Source organism: Chaetura pelagica, unplaced genomic scaffold (assembly GCF_000747805.2).
Source record: "Chaetura pelagica isolate M959 unplaced genomic scaffold, ChaPel_1.0 scaffold94, whole genome shotgun sequence".
Classification (NCBI taxonomy): Eukaryota; Metazoa; Chordata; class Aves; order Apodiformes; family Apodidae; genus Chaetura; species Chaetura pelagica.
Genome location: NW_009952881.1, coordinates 1103022 through 1122534, shown reverse-complemented (window position 1 = coordinate 1122534; position 19513 = coordinate 1103022). Strand labels below are relative to the sequence as shown.

General features: G+C 38.6%; 1 protein-coding gene across 1 annotated transcript in view; it reads right to left on the bottom strand.

The window, feature by feature from the left end:
• PLEKHA7 (pleckstrin homology domain containing, family A member 7) overlaps positions 1-19513 on the bottom strand; it is a 93629-nt gene that overhangs the window by 50607 nt on the left and 23509 nt on the right. The window contains exon 2 of the mRNA XM_009995397.1: positions 7241-7324. Within this exon, the coding sequence (XP_009993699.1) occupies positions 7241-7324 (84 nt within the window). The remainder of the gene's footprint in view (positions 1-7240; positions 7325-19513) is intronic.

The window sequence follows — 19513 nt, the reverse complement described above, 5'->3', positions numbered from 1 at the left end:
AACACTAATTGCATTAAGAACACTTTTTTTTTTCTTTATATTTCTATGTTTATATTGAAGTATTACCCTTTTTAACTTCCAAGTATCATGTTCACATTTGCAGGCATACGACTTCCACAAAAATACATTGTAAAGCTTCTAATACACAACTACTAGCTAGTGTTTGTCAACAGATGATTTTAGATACAGGGCTGTAAGTGCATGCTTCTTCCTTTTTGTATATAATTATTTAAAGAACAGTTATTTAAAGAAAGATAAGACAGAAGAAATCTAACATTATGCACATCTATCCTAAGTAATTACATGATAGGTTTGGGGTTTTTTTCAGAGAAATGTATATGTAACGTGATTGAACTACATTTTAGATCTGGCAGCCTTATCATAAATTCTTATTTCTCCATTGGTTGTTTAGCTGAGGTCTCCTTGTAGGTTAAGGTTTCATTAAAAATAAGAAAGTAAAGCACAAAAGCTAAGAGAGAGTTGTGAAATGGAAGGAAGCTACCAGAGGGACTTCCTATGCAGCCATGGAATTCAAATTGCTTAGAGGTGATCCTGAAAACTGTGAGATGACCAAGTCAATACAGGATAAAAACTTCTGAATAAAAACCAAAATGTTGACAGGAACAGATGGAAAAATAGTCTTCTGATATGAGTAACCATGTGATAAGATGCCAAACTGAATTCAGTGTCAATAATAGAAAACTAATTCAAAGGAGGAAGAAATTAAAAACATCTCTGCAGCTTCTATGGCTCAAAACAACATTGGCAATCTCAGGAAAGGATATTTTTAAATCTAAGTACAATAAGTAGCAGCATCCAAAGCATGTTAAGAAGTATTAGGAAAAGAATGCAGAAGAAAAAGTACCACTAAATTATTATAAAAGTGAGTTCATACATTGAATACTGTGTTCACCTATAATCAATCACTCCATCAGAGAAGAAAAGAGAACAAATCTCAAAGTATCATACAGAAAAGCTAGTTCTCAAGCAGGGCTAGTGAAAGGTACAGAACACACCTCCCACACACTAATTGACCAAAGCTGCTAAACTTGGAAAACAAAATGAGAGGTGGGGATTTGACAATGGCCTCAGATCAGAATGGGTTAGGAAATAAGGAACTATGAATCACTGCTTTTCAAATCAATCTAAATAAGAACATGCTTAGGAAGAAGGAATAGCCCAATGATCAAAAGGTAGTGTAATTTATAAGTTACAGGTTCCAGGCAATACTCTCTGTTTTTATCCTCCAGTTACAAAGAAGTTGAAGAAATCAGATTTTTACATAGAAAGCAAGATTGATGTGATATTGTGTAAAAGGGGAAGTGCCTTGGGAAAAGACTAGTGAAATACAGTCTCAGCCTTCTACTGAAAGAATCCAGTAGTTCCCATTTGATAAAGTGAGGAAAGGGCATCTGGTTCGTAACTTACTCATAATCAAGCTAAGATTACATCATTTATTGGCATAATTTTCCAAAACTTTGTCTCAAATCTTCTTCCCAGGACATTGCTTTCTGGATGAGAAATGACCAGAGCAGTCCACACATTCATCACTTCTAGATTACTTTAAATTACTTTTCTGATGTTAAATGTTTTAATCGATACTTCTGTTGAAATGTGAACAAATTGGTTCTTACATCTTCCCACTACCTCACAGTCAACATCTGGTGACAAATCCTGGCTTTGGCCCTAGTCTTAATTTAAAATCAACCATAAGTAATAAATCATGTCAACAGCAACAAAGACCAAATTGCCATTTATGAAATTACGCCTGTAAGTAACACCTATCAGTATCTAAAGGGTGGGTGCAAGGAGGATGCAGCCAGACTCTTTTCAGTAGTTCCCAGTAACAGGACAAGGGGCAGTGGGCACAAGCTGGAACACAGGAAGTTCCATTTAAATATGAGGAAAAACTTCTTTACGATGAGGGTGACAGAGCCCTGGAACAAGCTGACCAGGGGGGTTGTAGAGTCCCCTTCTCTGGAGATATTTAAGACCTGCCTGGATGCAGCCCTGAGTAATGTGCTCTAGGGGATCTTGTTTTAGCAGGGAACTAGATGATCTTTAGAGGTCCCTTCCAACTCTGGCAATTCTGTGACTGTGTAAACCCTTAAAAGTGGTACTACTTCAGACAGGATTCTTCAGTTATAGAAAAAAGTCCTCTTGGTCAAAATGATCCCATGATAGAAAGTTTCCACAGACCATGCAAATCCAGACACTGTCTTTCTGACTGGGTCCTGTTTGTGAAAATCATTTCATCACAAGATGCAACCTGTAACACCAATTCCAAACTAATACACAACAACACCAATTCCATACAAATCCCTAATGCCTGATGGAAAAGAAGTGAAAACAGGGCACAGACCAATGATTCCTAGGACCAATTGGGAGGTGCAAACAACTCCTTTGATTTCTGCAGGGTCATTCACATAGGTCAACAGCATCATTTGACAGGAACTCAGTTAGGACCATGATGAACAGCATCTGTGTAAAACTCACACTGTCACATACAAGTCATACAAAACTAAGGAAACCAGAACATCCCACGCACTTGAAAACGACATCTTTAAAGCAATTTTAACTGATATATTAGAGCCATCTAATTTTAAAAACACTCTGTATTAACTTGAGGCCAGTAATAAACCTTAGAAGAATGTTCTTGAAAACAGTGTTGCCTGTAGTCACTACAAACACATATTCCTCTCTACATCTCTCCAGCCATTCCCTCCCCTTTAAGAATAAAAAATACCTCTCTTAATTCTATTACATCTGTAGGAACTTTTTCTTCTTTTGATACCTTATCAGTGTGAGTAACTGAAGTTCACATGCCAAATTATGCCTATTTATCTGGCTGCCCTCCAAATAAACACATTCATTTGACTTCCAAAAAAAGTTCTAACATACACAAAAGCTCACTAAAACCATGTACCACCAGCAAGTTTTTCCTCCAATTCTGCTGTTACTATTTTATCTGCCACCACGATTTGAAAACTAGAAACAGCCCAGGGAAGCATGACTAATGCAGGAAGGCACTCCAAGGAGTTCTATCCAAACAGTATTTTCCCTTTCACAAGTACAAATTTTCTTTATATTAAATTTGATTGATCCTTTACAACAGATTAAATAAAAATCAACTAGGGATGGAAGTTGGAGCACAGGTGCACAGCTACTGTTGTCTACACTGTCTTTGAAATTTTCTTTGTTGCAAGACACCCGTTCTCCTTGCTAAATGTCCTGGGGCAGCTTGTTTGCATACTTGTGTGGAGCCAAACCCCTCTGGAGCAGCAAACAACTCACACGTCACATAACACCTGTGGTGACCTTCCGCTCAGTGGCTCTTGCAGTCTTTGCACATGTGGGCAGTTCTCCCACACACATTGCAAAGTATGTCCAATGTTCTATTCAGGTTGGTTCTCCACATGGGCCCTGGGATTTGCTTTGGACTTGGGGAAAGGAAGCTGTTAGGTTGCCTTTTTTGCTGGGGTTTTTTAGCTATTGCTTTTTTTGTTTGGTTGATTTGTTTTTTTAACCATTTGAGAAGCACTTCTCAGGGCTGTACCAGAAGCTCTGAGCAGAAAGCTGTACTGTCATGCTCTAATTCTCCTTTCTTCTACAAGTCCACAATAGAAGACACTGCCAAAAAAGCCTCAATCTCCTGGGAGTCTTGCATGGCTGTTCTCTGGGCATCATTTTTCTTAATGCTATACTACTTTAAATTAAACATAAAGCAAATTAAACATCACATAAATTGAAACATAAAATGTTCAGGACCAGGTGCGCAGCCATGCAAACCACTACATCTAGGCCCCTACAGCATGATGCTCAGCCCCTGCAATGCATGAAGGGCCAGAGGATGCATTAACAGTGTCAAAAGATGAGGATAGAAAAGGAAAACCTATTGGGTATTGTCCCATTCCTCTCCTGACATACAATTTACTGCTATAATCTGCCTAGGGAAGATATCCAGTCATTCCATTACAGAAGGGATTCCAGGAGCAATCTAGCAAGCAGCAAGAATGACACGAATAGTAAAACCTACAGTGAAACAGGGAGTGATTAAAACAAACACCAGACATGCCCACATATACCAGCTTGAACACAAGCATTTCTTCTTTTTTTCTTTTAAAATTAGACAGTCAAGATATAAAAATGATGGAAACTAATACATATTATTATATTTCTCTAGAATAAACTAAAGAATGCTAAATATAAAATTTTTTCCCAAGACAAGGAACACAAAAAATCTAAAACTAAGAAAACCAATGGATTACAATGGAAACTAGCAATATTTTGTGCATTACAGTATCACTACAAACTTTTCAGTTTGCTCAAAATGCATTTTACGTTTATGTTTTGCATATCTGATATTCAGCCAGAGATCAGGTTAGGAAAGCTGAAGTTGTGATACAATTAAATGTGATCAGGGATGTCAAGGGCAACAAGAAAAGCTTCTAGACCTATTTTGGTGATAAAAGGAAGACTAGAGAAAATATGGGCCCTCTCTGGAAAGAAGCAGCAGACCTGGTTACCTGGGATTTGGAGAAGGCTTAGGTACTCAATGACTTTTTTTGCTTCAGTCTTCACAGGCAAGTGTTCAGGCCTCACTGTCTAAAAATCACAGAAGGCAAAGGCAGGGACTGGGAAGATGAAGAACCATCAACAATAAGGGCAGATCAGGTTTGAGACCATCTAAGGAATCTGAAGGTGCACAAGTCCATGGGACCTGAGATGAGATGTATCTGCAGGTCCTGAGGGAACTGGCAGATGAAGTTAAGACCATATCCAACATATTTGAGAAGTTGTGGCAGTATGGTGAAATTCCCACTGATTGGAAAAGGGAAAACATAAGGCTCATTTTCAAAAAGATAAAAAAGGAAAACCTGGGTAACTGTAGGTCAGTCAATCTCATGTCTGTGCCTGGCAAGATGTTCTGGTCTAAGAAAGGATGAAGCCAATTTTCCTTTTACTGATTTATTTTTTTTTCTTCAGTGAGCTGAAGAAACTTTTAACTACCAGCAAGTTTTACAGCTATTGGACTGGTAACACTGCAATGTTTATGTTACTGCTGAGATGCCAAGGTCACTTTGCTTTACTTGTTGAATCTCTGGCCTCAGATGCTACATGAGCAGAAGAGTTGTACCTGTAACCCTGTTGTAGGGAGGTGGGGACTAGATGGACAGCAAAATTGACCAAAGTGTTCCATTCCATATATCCATGTAAGCTCGGTGTAAGGGCAAAGATCATAGAAGTCAAGCCCCTACCTGCTTCTTTTTGCTTTCTCTTCTGCCCATGGCCGGTGTCCAGTGAGCACTCTGTCTATCCATCCATGTTGATCCTCAGGCACATGCATTCCTGACCCTCACAACTCTCCCCTCAGCTCCTGTCTGTTCTGCCGCTCTCTCCGGCAGCTCTGGGACATTTTGGAACCACTCCCTGATCAGGAGATTATGGGGGAGTTGCTGGGGGCAGGGGGAGGCAAGAGGGTTTTGCACATTCCTGAACATACTTGTATATATAGTTGTACATATTTTCTTCTTATTAGTATTTATTTAAAGCTGTCTAGTTTAGTTTTCAATCTGGAAAGTTTCTCTCCTTTCTCTGCATGGGTGGGAAGGGGGAGGGTGTCAAGAGCACTGTGACTGGTTCAATGGATGATCCTGAGTCAAACCGTGACACGAGATCATGGAGCAGATCCTCCTGGAAGCTATGCTAAGGCACACAGGAAATAAGGAGGTGACTGCTGACAGCCAATACAGCTTCGCTAAGGGCAAATCAGGCCTGATTAATTTGGTGGCCTTCTGTGACAGGATTACAGCACTGGTGGGTAGAGGAAAAGGAACTGATGTGATCAAGCTGGGCTTGCACAAAGCACCTGACACTGCCCTACACAACATGGTTATCTCTAAACTGGGGAGACATGGACTTGATAGATGAACCACTTGATGGATAAGGAATTTGCTGTATGGTCACACTCAAAGAGTTGAAGTCAATGGCATGATGTTCCAGTGAAGATCAGTGACAAGTGGCTCTCAAGGGTTCATACTGGGACCAGTGCTGTTTAACAGCTTTGTTGGCAACGTGGACAGTGCAATTGAGTGCACCCTCAGCAAGTCTGAGGACAACATCAAGCTGTGTGGTGTGGTTGACATGCTGGAGAAAAGGGATGCCATCCAGGTTTGAGGGTGGGCCTGTGCAAACTGCATGAAGTTCAGCTAGGCCAAGTGCAAGGTCCTGCACCTGGGTTGGGGCAATCCCAAGCACAAATACAGACTGGGCAGAGAATGGATAGAGAGCAGCCCTGAGAAGAAGGACCTGGGGGTATTGCTTGATGAGAAGCTCCACAAGAGCCAACAATGTCTGCTTGCAGCCCACAAAGGCAACAGTATCCTGGGCCGCATCCAAGTAAGTGTGACCAGCAGGTCAAGGGAAGGTGATTCTTCGTCTCTACTCTGCTCTCATGAGACCCGACTTGGAGTCCTATGTCTAGTTCTGGAGCCCCCAACACAAGAAGGCCATGGATCTGTTGGAGCTAGTCAAGAGGAGTCCACAAAGGTGATCAGAGAGCTGGAGCACCTTTCCTATGGAGACAGGCAGGGAGAGTTGGGGTTGTTCAGCCTGGAGAAGAGAAGGCTCCAGCAGAAACTGGGGAGGGAGTTTTTACAAGGCCAAGTAGCAGTAGGATGAGAGGGAATGGTTTTAACCTGAACGAGGGTAGATTTAGATTAGATACTAGGAAGAAATGTTTTATGTGAGTGTGAGGAAACACTGGCACAGGCTGCCCAGAGGAGTGATGGAAGCCCCCCCCCCTTGGAACTGTTCAAGGCCAGGCTGGATAAGGCTTAGAGCAATCTGCTCTAGTGGGAGCATCCCTACCCATGGCAGGGGGGTTGGAGCTGGATGATCTTTAAGGTCCCTTCCAACCTAAACCAATCTACAATTCTGTGATTCTATAATATTTATATAAGGCTAAAGAATCATTCTTTAAATACCTAAGTTATATTGGTTTTTTGTTTGTTTATTTTTGGGGGTTGTTTTTTAAAGATTTGGTAAAGATTTTCTCTCATGCCCTAACATGGAACAGTGCTAGAATCCAAAACACATTATCACAATGAGAAGTAAATTTTTAAGCATAAACCATCTCTGACATTTTTTCTACAACAACAGAAGAACTGTCCAAGTACTAAACTACTGTAGGCAAATGTGTTACTGTTTTAGATCTCAACATGGGAATAAAACTACTTACTCTTCTCGCAAAATAAATTCAATGTTTTCTGGAGAAACCTGTCCTGTCACAGGATGTCTAAATGATGTGGTCTGCTGATTATGGCTGAAATGAAAAACAAAGAAAAAATGAAAACAGAAATTAATATTGCTAAACTCAGTAAAATGTATCTGTGATCTCTAAAAGGCAGACCTGTTTATATTGATGCTTTGCTGCTGCTACTCAAGAAATAAAACACATTTGAGCTACTTTTCAAGCCAGAAATGTTTTCAACTCCTTCCTGCATACTTGTTGACTGTGCCAGGGGCACACTGTACTATTTAATTATTAAACAAGTTAATGTTTTAGAAGTAAACAATCCTTAGTAAGGTAACTGCACTTGAATTTATGATATTTACATCCGATTGTTACCAGATTGTTTAAACATAACACAGAAATTGCACAAAATATGTTACCAATCTTTATTTCTGTAAATTACACAGAACAGAATCAGTAAAATAATTTAAAATGTTGCTGGAGGACAACATTTTACATAATTTGTAATATTTAATGAGAACACAGGAAAAGATTTTGTGGAAGCTATTTGTTATACGCTTTTTTTCCCTCTAATACGGTATTTCGTCAATTATTTTTTCTTTACACTTCCATGCAGAAAATCATATATAACTTCAGTTTTTCAGTTGCAAATATAAACCAGCATAAATTAGAATTTCAGCTGAGTTGAATTAAAACTGGGATTTTCTATCAACTTCCCCCTCAGTACTATCTAGATGTTTTGCTACCTTCTGTGAAATATTGCCATCTGTTACAGACAATTATTCTAATAATTGTATAATGCAAAAATACAAAGCTAAAAAGCTTAGTTGAAGAAAAACTGGTAGTCTTCCTTTCTCTCCAAAGTAGATCTGAATTAATTCTATAGAAAACAGAACAGTTTCTAGAAAGTCTCATACCTACTAAGCCCCTTATTCTGTAGCCCTGTCCAAAGAAGCAATCTATAAATATTAGAACTTTCAGACAAAAGAAAACTGAAGATCTTATTTCAGAATTAGAAATATTGTGGCTGACAATGTGGGAGCCTTATAATTGGAGAGTTATTCAGCCAGAGTTGACCTATTTAAGGTTCTGAATTTGTACGGGTTTAGTTAAAAATATTTAGGTAAAACATATCCCAAACTAGAATTCCCATAAACTGCAAAGTGTTAACACACTGCGAGTACACTCGTAAAACAGAAATAAACCTATTAAATTAATTACACCTCAAGGTGCCAAAAATTAACACTTCACCCATTTTTTGTTGTTGTTTCAAAGATATGAGGTTTTCCTCCCACTTTGGCTAGCGATTTCAGGTCTAACAGATTCAACCCAACTCTTTAGCATACCAGGATGTCCCCCCAAAACAGAATAAGGCATTAACAAGTATTTTTGAGTTTCAAAGTAATGAAATTACAAAAAAGGTAACAACCTTTCTATAAAGGACTGCTAAAAATCAAACAGCTCTTGCACTTACCACATTCAAACGTAAGTATCTCAGGACATGCCTTGATTTAAAACAAACACATACAACCACCAACCAACACACCCAAACAACCAAAAACCACCATGAAAAATAAAATATCAAAACCAAAACAAACAAAAAAATCCAAACCTAAACCAAAATAACCCAAAAAACCCCAACAACAAAAGAATACCCACAATCAAACCCACTAACTGCTCACACCAAGTCCCATTTGGCCAATGAATGGCAGAGGATGTTTTGATTCTTAAACTTTTCACCTCTTTTCCAATATGCCTTTGGACAGAAAGTCACATATAGGGGACCAACATAATGAACATACTAAATAATAAGCTGAAAGCAAGGGCAACTCACATTACACCAAAGGGTCTATTCCAACCTCACTTATTACAAAAACACTAGCCCTACAGCCATGAAAACCAGTGCACAACATATTAGGACATCAACTATCCTGTGACACCAGTGCCAGCACTCACTCCCTAGAGTGATGAGACCTGACCTCCACCACAGAGGTGGGTTAATGAAGTACCTCTGCAGTTTCTAACTCTTCAGTTATCCCATGAAATCAGAGATCACAAGAAAGTATTTCCAGTAAGTCTGCAGTACTGACATCTATAAAGCAACCATGATCTTTTTTTCTCAGAGAAGAAGCGAGGAGTATTGTTTTCTAAAGAAGCATTTTTACCTGAGTTTGTATTCTAATTTTGGATGTGCATCCAAAGAAAGGAATAGGAGCTTGCAGATATTTTCAAAGAAAATAAATAAATTATAACAGCAACAATTAAACTCCACATTTGTTACACAGTCAAATTTTAAGCTTAAAACTCTCTCCTTTCAAATCAGGACTGCAGCAGTCTGTTTAACCTTTGGTACTTAGGGTAGGACTAACAAAAGCACAGATACATTGTTAGCTTTAAAAATGAAAGTACATTGTCAGCTTTATTCTCCAGGGGCAGACAAACTGTCAATAAGCTCTCATCTGCAGGCTTTTAGACGTTAGTAACTCACTCTACAATTAAGACTAGGAAAAAGAACAGTTACTTAGGAAATTAAGTTACCCATTATACCATACTAGCTAGCACTTTTAAAATGTTTTATTATTATTTTCCTTGAAATAAATTCACCTGGCCTTCAGAATATTAATTAGTCCTCTTGCTGTAATTAAAGAGCAAGTCTATTACTAATAGACTAAATATTACATGCTAATAACGAAAGTTTCAGCTGGAAAGTAAACACTTCCGAAATATCTGAGGAATTGCATTTTGAGATAATTTTCGCACTTGTAGTAGAAAGAGCAGAGACACAGGATAGTTCTATTACTCATAAAATGCAGATGGCAATTTCACAAAGGAGAAGACATAGAAGACCAAAGTTTTCCATAAATCTGCAGCTTCAATACTTGGGACGTGACAGGAAAGAAAAGAAAGAAATGAAACCACTGCCACTAACAATTAAATTTACAAAACACAATGCTTTATTTGAATTTGAAAAGTGAGAGTTTAAGTGTTTTGCCTCATAAGACTCATTAAGACTAAGCAATACAATTCAAAACAACCTATACAACAGATGGCTAATGCCTTGCAACAAGGAATTAGATCGCAGGGAGATTTTTGTCCACAATGACAGCAGTCAAACACTGGAAGAGGTTGCCTATCAAGGCTTTGGAATCTTCATCCCTGGAAACAGCCAGAAAGTGTCTGGGTAAGGCCCTGAGCAACGGAATTGAACTTTTAAAGTTTGCTCCAACTTGGAAGCTGGCTTGGCTCTGAACAGGAGAGGCTGGATCTGATGGGGACCAGAGGTTTCTTCCAACCTAAATTATTCTGTTCTGTCATTCTCTGCTGCTCCTTCCATCTTCTCTGCAAATATCATATAATTATTACAATCCCTTTGAAGCTTTTCAATAGATGTGTTTCAAGAATATAAGCAGTACCTTGTTTTTATTAGAAAGAAAGAAATTGTATTATTAGACTTTAAGATTTAGATAACAAAATTTTTGTTGTTGTTTTCATGTTTTTTAAACATTAGGTTCACAGTAGTATCTGTTTACATAACAATGGTAACAATAACGTCTCTAGTGAGAGTGACCTAGTAAACCTGTTGCAGTGGAAGTTCTCCTTCCTACCAGAGCACACACTAAGAAAAGACCTGGCACAGTTGTTCTCCAGACACATCAGCTAACCAAGCTTCCCAGTAGCTAACCACCTGTATTTTCTCCAAACAATATCTATTGTTCAGAAATCTACTGTGTATAACAGGCACAAAAAATTAGCTTTAATAAAAGGACACAATACGCTGCTCCACTCTTCATACCTTTTTTATTCTTTTTCACTAGATAAAGACTTAATACCACCAACAAAGCAAGGAAAGGCTTATGATACTTCACCATATGAATTCTGAACACCATGCAACCTGTATTAGTGCAACACTAAACATTTGAAATGCCTGGCTGACTTTTCTAGTATCTTTGCGATAAATTATAGCATTTTTCCTAGAAATCATATTTTAACAGTTTTGTATCATTCCTGTTTTGTATAATTACTCATCAACAGAACCACCAAAGCAAGCATGAAAACATGAAAAACGCACACAAAATTTACATTCACTAGCATCTATCACTACCATCATTGTTCAGTTACTCTGTAGACTGCTAAAAGTAATCCTGAATTTCAAAGTCACAGCACACCATTTTCCAAGGCTTGTTGTTGGTTTCTAATAGTTAAGACACAAGGCTTTTCATAACAGAATCATAGTTCAAACACTGGTTCTCTGAAATTAGACACTGCAGCACATATTCTGCCATTTCTGAACAGGCATACACATTGCAAACATTGAGAACTGATAGTCACCCACTGCCTTAAGACTGAGCTACTGTATCAGTTTAGAAACACTCAAGACCTTCAGGACGTAAACAATGTTAATATATGTGGCTAGTATGAGCCACATGCTGCTTGAGCATCTTATCTAACTTCTAAGTTAGCCCTGGCTTGAGGGGTGGGAGGGTGGAAGCAGATAACCTTCTTACAAACTGCGTGTTGTTTATGATACTGCTGGGTGGGTGGGAGTGCAGACAGACAAGACACTTAGATCCTTTGATAGAACCTTACTGCTTGTCATCAAAATGCAGCCTAAAACCTTCTCAGGTATTGATCAAGCAAGTCTGCAAATGTAACGCTGCCTATCAGTTGTTTGCATTAACCTATGCTATAGTATGATGAAATTTAACTGATTTAAACACAAGAAAACCACACAACTACAATCCAGTCTCCAATCTTATACTGTAAGTAACACAAGCAAGCACTACTGTCTGCATGGATCCTTTTGCAAAACTCATAATTAACATGACTTCATCTATTTATTTTTTTTCTTCTTTTCAGTTCATTTTCTATTCTAGTCAAAACCAATATTAATAATTAACTCTTGGACTGATGCTGATGACCTTTCATTTGAAGTCAAGCAAGTTTATAGATTGCCTCTGGAGTAATTCAAATGCCCAGACAGATAAACCTTGAAACATGTGAAGCAAGTACTGAGTCTTCATCACAGTAACAAAATTTTTTTTAAGTTGCAATAAAAAGCTATATAGTGATTGGTCAGTTTCCTATAAATTACTACAAGCCATTTTTACAGTATTATTTTTCCAATGCAGGCTGATTCCTTTATGCTCCTTTATTACTTCCTGCAAGACTAGATAAGCATGAACATCTTTATCCTGAATCCCCCCCAAAATGGTGGTGATAGTTACAGGAGAGCACCCACACTTACGTGGGAGTTAATGGTTTGGGTGCAGAAGAACTTGTGCAGTGAAGAACTGCTGATCAAACAGTGAGTTGTCACTGCAAACAGGAGAAAAGCCAGGCAGAGTTTGCTGTATTTTATAACATATTTCTGAAACACAGCAATAGCTGCAAAAGCACTTCAGCACAGCCTTCCAGAATTTTGTAGATACTTAACTTTCAGAATTGATTAGAAAGAGTGGAAATGAATAGTCCAAGAAAATCAGTGCCCCCAAAGTTCTGCAAAAAATATTATTGAAAGAAACAATGCAATGTAATACAGACATTATTTGGAAAAATTAGGAATATCAGCTAATTGTGTTGCACAAGCAACAGCACCCACTATAAGCTGGAGGAACACAAAATCCCATTTTTCCAAGACACTGGGAATTATCCACAGTGTAAAATAGCAGAGTGCCTCCTCGGGAGAGTAGAAAAATACCTGCTCCACCGCAAACAGTGTCTGGGAGACTTTTATAAGCTCAACGTTTCACCCCTTCATACAGTTTAATTAGCATCTTACCCTATGAATTATTACATAAGAATCACAGAGCAAAAGTGATTCCCTCAGATCTTACATCCTCCCTTAGACTATCACCTTGAGGATTCTTAAGTGCATGCCCCTGTACTCAGCACTGGTGAGGCTGCACCTTGTGCTCAGTTCTGGTCCCCTCACTGCAGGAAGAACATTGAGGTGATGGAGCATGTCCAGGTGGCCTAGTGAAGGGCCTAGAGAACAAGTCATATGAGGAGTGGCTGAAGGAACTAGGGAAGAGAAGAGGAGGCTGAGGGGAGACTTTATTGCCTTCTACAACACCCTGAAACGAGGTTGTAGGGAGGTAGGTGTTGGCTTCTTATCCCAGGTAAATAATGACAGGACCAGAGGAAATGGTCTGAAGTTGCAGCAGTGAAGGTTTAGATTGGATATTAGGAAGAATTTCTTTACTGAAAGAGTGATCAAGCCACTGGAACAGTCTGCCCAGGGAGGTGGTGGAGTCACCATCCTTGGATGTATTCAAGAAACGTGCAGATGAGGAACTTCAGGGCATGTTCTAGTGGCTGAGATTGCAGGTTGTGTGTTTGTGGGTTTTTCTGGGTGTGTGTTTTATGGTGTTGTGGGGGTTTTTTTGCTTGGTTGGGTTTTTTTTTGTTTTGGTGGGGTTTTTTGTTGCTTTTTTGGTTTGGGGGCAGTTTAATTGTTTGTTTCATTTGTTTTTGTTTGGTTGGTTTTGTTTTTTATGTTTGGACTGTGTGATCTCAGAGGTCCTTTCCAACCATGACTATTCATCTAAGTAGCAAGTCATACAGTAGAGAAAGCTGAAACAATTTAATACAACAGCTACAAAAGCTGAATAAAACAGCTTTCAAAAACTTTATTACTCTGCCACATAAGACATAAAATCTCAAAACATTTTCTCTACATAGGCTTTTTAATGTTGAAGACAGATTTTGACTTCATAAGAGAAAAGCATTTCTAATTTATTATTTCTTTAATTTAATGCATAATTCAAAAAAGTGAATGTCAGAGACCAATACTGCAGGCGAAGACCTTGCTGGGCTGCTGTATGTGCCCTCAGACAACATGGAAACACACTGCCCTTTTCCCCTTCCAATAAAATGGAATCACTTTATCTACAACCTATACCTCGGTAAATTAAGTTTTAATCAAGTACCATTTTCTTGCAAAATCACAAATGTCCAGAATAGAATTAAAGAATTATAGCTGGTGTCCATCAAGTTTTCTCAGGGCTACAGTCTAGAATACTGCATCCAGTTTTGGACCTCCTCATCCAGGAAAAGCATAAAAAAACTGAAGCAAGTTCAGCAAAGGGGCACTAAGATGGTCAGGAGCACCTGCTCTGTAAGGAGAGGCTGAGGGAGCTGGTCTTGCTCAGTCCAGTTCAATGACAGCTTTGGGATCACTTGCCAGCAGCCTCCTGCAATAGGCAATGAAAAAGGCTCTTCACAGTGCTGTATGATAGGGCAAGAAGAGACAGCAGGCATAAATTGAAACAACAGAGCTTCAGACTGAATGTAGGAGAAGCTTTTTCTCCTCTAGGAGTCAAAATGTATCGTGAGGATGGGAAAGCACTGGAACAGGCTGCCCAGAGAGGTTGTACAGTCTTCCTTCTTGAAGGCTTTCAACACCCAAGTGAAGGCAGACCTGAGCAGCCAGGTCTGACTGCACCACTGACCCTGTTTTGAGCAGGAGATCACACCAGAGACCTCCTGAGGTCTCACCCAAACAAATTGTCCTACCATAGCGTTGGGAATAATTCCTATTTCTTCCACAAAGCCAAAAAAAGCAACCACAACTGGAGACAACCAAAAATGTTTTGTAGAACAGACCTTGCTAACAGACTAATGTAAAAGACCAGATCACTGGGGAAGTAAAAACTCAAAAAGGCATTAAAACCTGTTTTTTATTCAGTCTTGAATAACACCATTAATTACCTTCTTCACCAAATCAATAAAACTGAAATCTGTTTACAATCTAGTAATGAATGGTCTATGAAAGAAGATAATTTACACAGCCTGGGTGCCTGTGATTATGTGCTTTTTATCAGTTAGGACACATGTTTCAACCGAAGTTCAGGACATTCAAAACATCCATGGGTATGTCTCAGACCCTCTCTAAGCCTACACGTCCCCACTCCTCACAACACTGTTGAGGTACTGTCTGTAATCCTACAAACCTCACCCCCTTCAGACATCAGGCTAAAGAATATTAGCATCACATATTCTGAAGTATCATTTAAATGAAGAAACCACAATTCCCACAGTGCACATCTATTCTTGTGGGTTGGCTGTTTGTGTTCACTGGCATATATATTAATAAAAGTTCCTTCATTAGGAACAAACTGTTCCAGCCTATCTTCTTGTTAATTTTGAAATGCTTCAAACACCATTCACATCCAGCTTAAACCAAAAATTAAAAAATCACAGCAATAGACTTACTTCTTTTGGTTTGTATGCCTCTTGACTGCTTTAAAGGAGTTCCTCCTTCCCTAGTCTCGTTCAAATCATTATGTTGGACAAAATATGATACAACTCCTCCAAGTTTAAATGAATTTGTAAAATATTTTTCCTATCAAATCTTAAGTATAAAACAGAGTACAGTACTTCTGAAAGGCACATAACATCAGGCTCTTGCTTGAGAGACTAGTAATACAAGATCATCTTGCCTAGAGCAACAAGTTTAAATTAAGTCTGTAAGACCAACTCTTCAGAGCTTTGAGTTCCACACCTACCAGTTACTTTCCTTTCCAAGAAGGTCCAGCACCTACAGCAGAGAAACACTGACACATGAAAGCCATGACATTAGCAGCAGTTCACAGAACGTTACTTAAAGTCGCACACAAATCCATACAAACCCAGAGATTAATTTACACTCCACAATTAAAACCAACATAAGGCCCGTTAACCAGCGGCAGCTCATACCCTGGGAGCCATTCCTAGCAGATCTTCACCACAGGCACAACTGGCCCTGCAGGACACCTGTAGTGCTCTGTACCTACCAGTGGGAAAAAAATGCTACACATTATAGCTGCCACTGCCATTAAATAAAACTTCAAAGATTACAGAAAAGGGTTATTTGCACTCTCAAAGACCCCTCTAAAAAGAACATTACAAAATCCTCTAAAAAATTACATTCAAGCACTACAGTACTACAAGTTACCATGTATTAATCTCACACTTTCATACCTCATACAAAATCATTCTGAGGCAAAAGCTATAGAGCTGATAAAACTCTATTAAAATGTTATTTATCCAATTTTTTTCCACAGTGAGAGAGACCGACTATGATTTATAGCCTAAAACCAATGCCAGATTAGTATTTTAGAGATTAGAACTGTAAAACAGGGATGGAAGATTCTCTTTTTAGGTTACTCAGAGTTTGTACTTTATCTAGAAATGTATTTTTAATTCAACAGAAAGCTCTTCAGCATCAAAAAACAACAAAACAAAAACCACCACAACAAAAAAAACCAAACTGGTTTTATAGCTGTATCAGTTGTTGATGACTTCAGTCAAACCTGCTCAAATAAATAAATAACCAAGAGCCAACTTGTCCTTATAGACAAGTAGAAATACCGAGTGTTCCCAAGTCAGACAAGCAGAGAAACTCCTATGACATTTCCAAACAATCACAGAAACACTGCTATAGAATTAATTTCAAGATTTCAAATATTCTCTTTGGTATCTTACAGAACATAATACATGATAAAATTTACAAAACACTACGAAACAAACCCTATGCACCAAACAAAAAGAAAATGACATTAAAATATTAAGAATTTTGACATTATGCTAAATAGTTCTGACCTCTAAAATGTTTCAGCTTTTCATATTCAATATTTTAGTCAATGCAAAAAGCCCAGCAAACCATTTTGAAAATAAGCTGGTTTGGTGTGTGTAATGCCAGAATTTTCTCTGCTAAACATAAATTAATTAATTCCACAGAAAAAAGGCAATCATTTTCAGTCTTGCCCAACCCACCACTGTGTAATCAAAGTATGCCCCAATATGAGTTAATAAAAATTTACATTATTGGCATAAAATACACTGAGTTTACTGCAATGAATGTCTAAGTATGCAAACCAAACATAAATAAAATTTAAGAAAACTCCCAAATAATCACATTCCGTACTTAATGTCTTAAATCTATACTATATAGATATATATATCTACACTGTCAGAAGGTGAAAATCTGAGAATCAAATATCAAAATGAAATACAATTAGACAGCTGTGAGAAAAGTAGTACTGAAAACAACCCAGCCATGGGAAACACTTTTGCATTTTCTTAATGTCACTAAGTAAACATATTAACAGTGCATGAACTGCCAGCTCAGAGGAAGCCCAAAGTGGACACAGGTGATGACAATACAAAGATCAAGTAGCTAATGAAACTAGCACAAGGAATGTAAAAAGAAATGCATTTTCACTCTTCCTGCCTCAACAACAGCTTTAGGTACCAAATGCATCTTCAAAACTACTTTGTTGTTTTTCTATGAAGTGGTATGGAGGTTTCATTTTTATCAGCAAACATCAGTATGCATCACAGGACAGCATGTACTCATATGGGAATAGCATACATTTTCAAAAACAGATCTAAATTGGACCCTGTGAAACCACATTGTCCCACTGGGAAAGATTAAAACCTCTTCCTCTAAACACATAAAGAGTGCTATTACTTTTCAAAGTAATTGGAAAGATGAAGCAACTATCACCTTTCACAGTAAGCCTGGAAATCAGCAGATACATACAACAGCCAAAACTTCAACAGACAAAACAGATGTAAACAGTCCTTAACTTTGGCTCAGGGAACAAGGCCTCAGCAAAATCGAGCCAAAAGACAGCTCTTTGTACACCACTATATATAGTGGAGCTATCAGCTACATTCCTCCTTCTCCACTTGAGCGGCGTGTTACAGCCACTTAGTCTGGTTCTTGTCCTGTAGCTCCAATGTACTGAAGCCCCCACCAGAGCACTTGGTTCTTCCCACCATGCAGCCAGAGCAGATAACACCCCCAAGCGTACAACGGCACTGCTCCTGCTGCGGCTTTAATGCAGGTTTTTCACAGCACACGTGGCTCCAGAGCAAAGCTCATACAGCTGAATACCAGAGAAATATGCGCTTAAGATCTCAGTCAGAAAATGGACAGTATTATCCAGCTCTCATCTTTATAATGCAAGGCCTAGTTCCCTGCCATCTCCCCAAACAGGCCAGTGACCTTGCAGGGTAGCCCTGTGTCAGTTCGCTCTCTGACCTCAAACCACCACCCCTGGTCAAGCACCAGGGCAGAGCTACAGCTCCGTGTGGAGAATTCTGGCTGGCGTGTCCCTCTGCCCATCCAGCCTTCCCCTGGGCAGCTGACACATGGGCCAGGGCTCTGCTGAATCAAGAGGATCTGGCAGCAAGAGAGCTCTCACCTTCCTGGACAGGAGCACTGCCAGGATTAGAGATTGAAAGAAATTCCTACAGCTTTTTCAGATCCTGCCTTAACTCCTTTCAATGCTGAGCAAGTCTCTATCAAGCATGTGATTGAAACTTGGCAGCTATGAAGGTAAAGGAACTTGGTGGGAAATAATATTTGTTTTTCAGGTAATAATTTAGCAATACATACGATGACAGAATGCCTTTGAAAAATGAGCATCTTCAACTTAAAGAAAACTTTCTAATCTTTTTAAAACGTAGGTATTAAATAGTTCTTCATTGTTCAGGTTTTTTCCCCTACAGATCCAAAGTAAAGTGCCCAAAGCACAGGAGAAAGCAGAGCTAGACTAAGAGCTAGACACTCAAGTTAAGCTCAGGCCACCACTATATTAAAAATGGGTTTATTTAATGCTAAGTTTTACAATGCAAAAATCAAAATGAAACATGATTACAACTATATACATATACATTTGATCAAGAGGATTGCAAGCATCACAGGCTTTCAGTCTTTCCATCATACTTTAATGTACTAATTATAGAAAACAAACAATGTTTTCAAAATGCTTGGGTAAGCTTAAATATATAATGTAGCAATTCCATAATTTGCAAAAGAAGAGTGAGAGTTGTTTCAGGGGCTTTTGGGTGTGGGCTTTTTGTTGCTTTTTTTGTGCTACATCTTGACTATTCCATACAATTGAACTACTACAAGGCCACAATGTTCTAGGGATTTTTCTCAAGAACTCTTGGAATCTTTCCCTCTTCTCCAGTGCTATATTTGACACTACAGCAATCAAAAACAAAGGTATGACTTATTTCTACCTTCTCGGACAGTGTGCCACATTACATTAAAAAAAAAATTAGCTCTAACTTGATAAAATCTTCTTGAGATTATTTATTTGCTTTCCATTTTGTACAAGTGTAAAATACATTACCTTCTCTTTTGCAAGGGTCCTAGCTGGTTTCCTAAGTAGTTACAAAGAGCAGAATGATTTGTCTGCACAGGCACTCATTTCATCTCTCATTCTTCCACATGAATTCTGTGTGCTTATGAAAAAGCTGTAG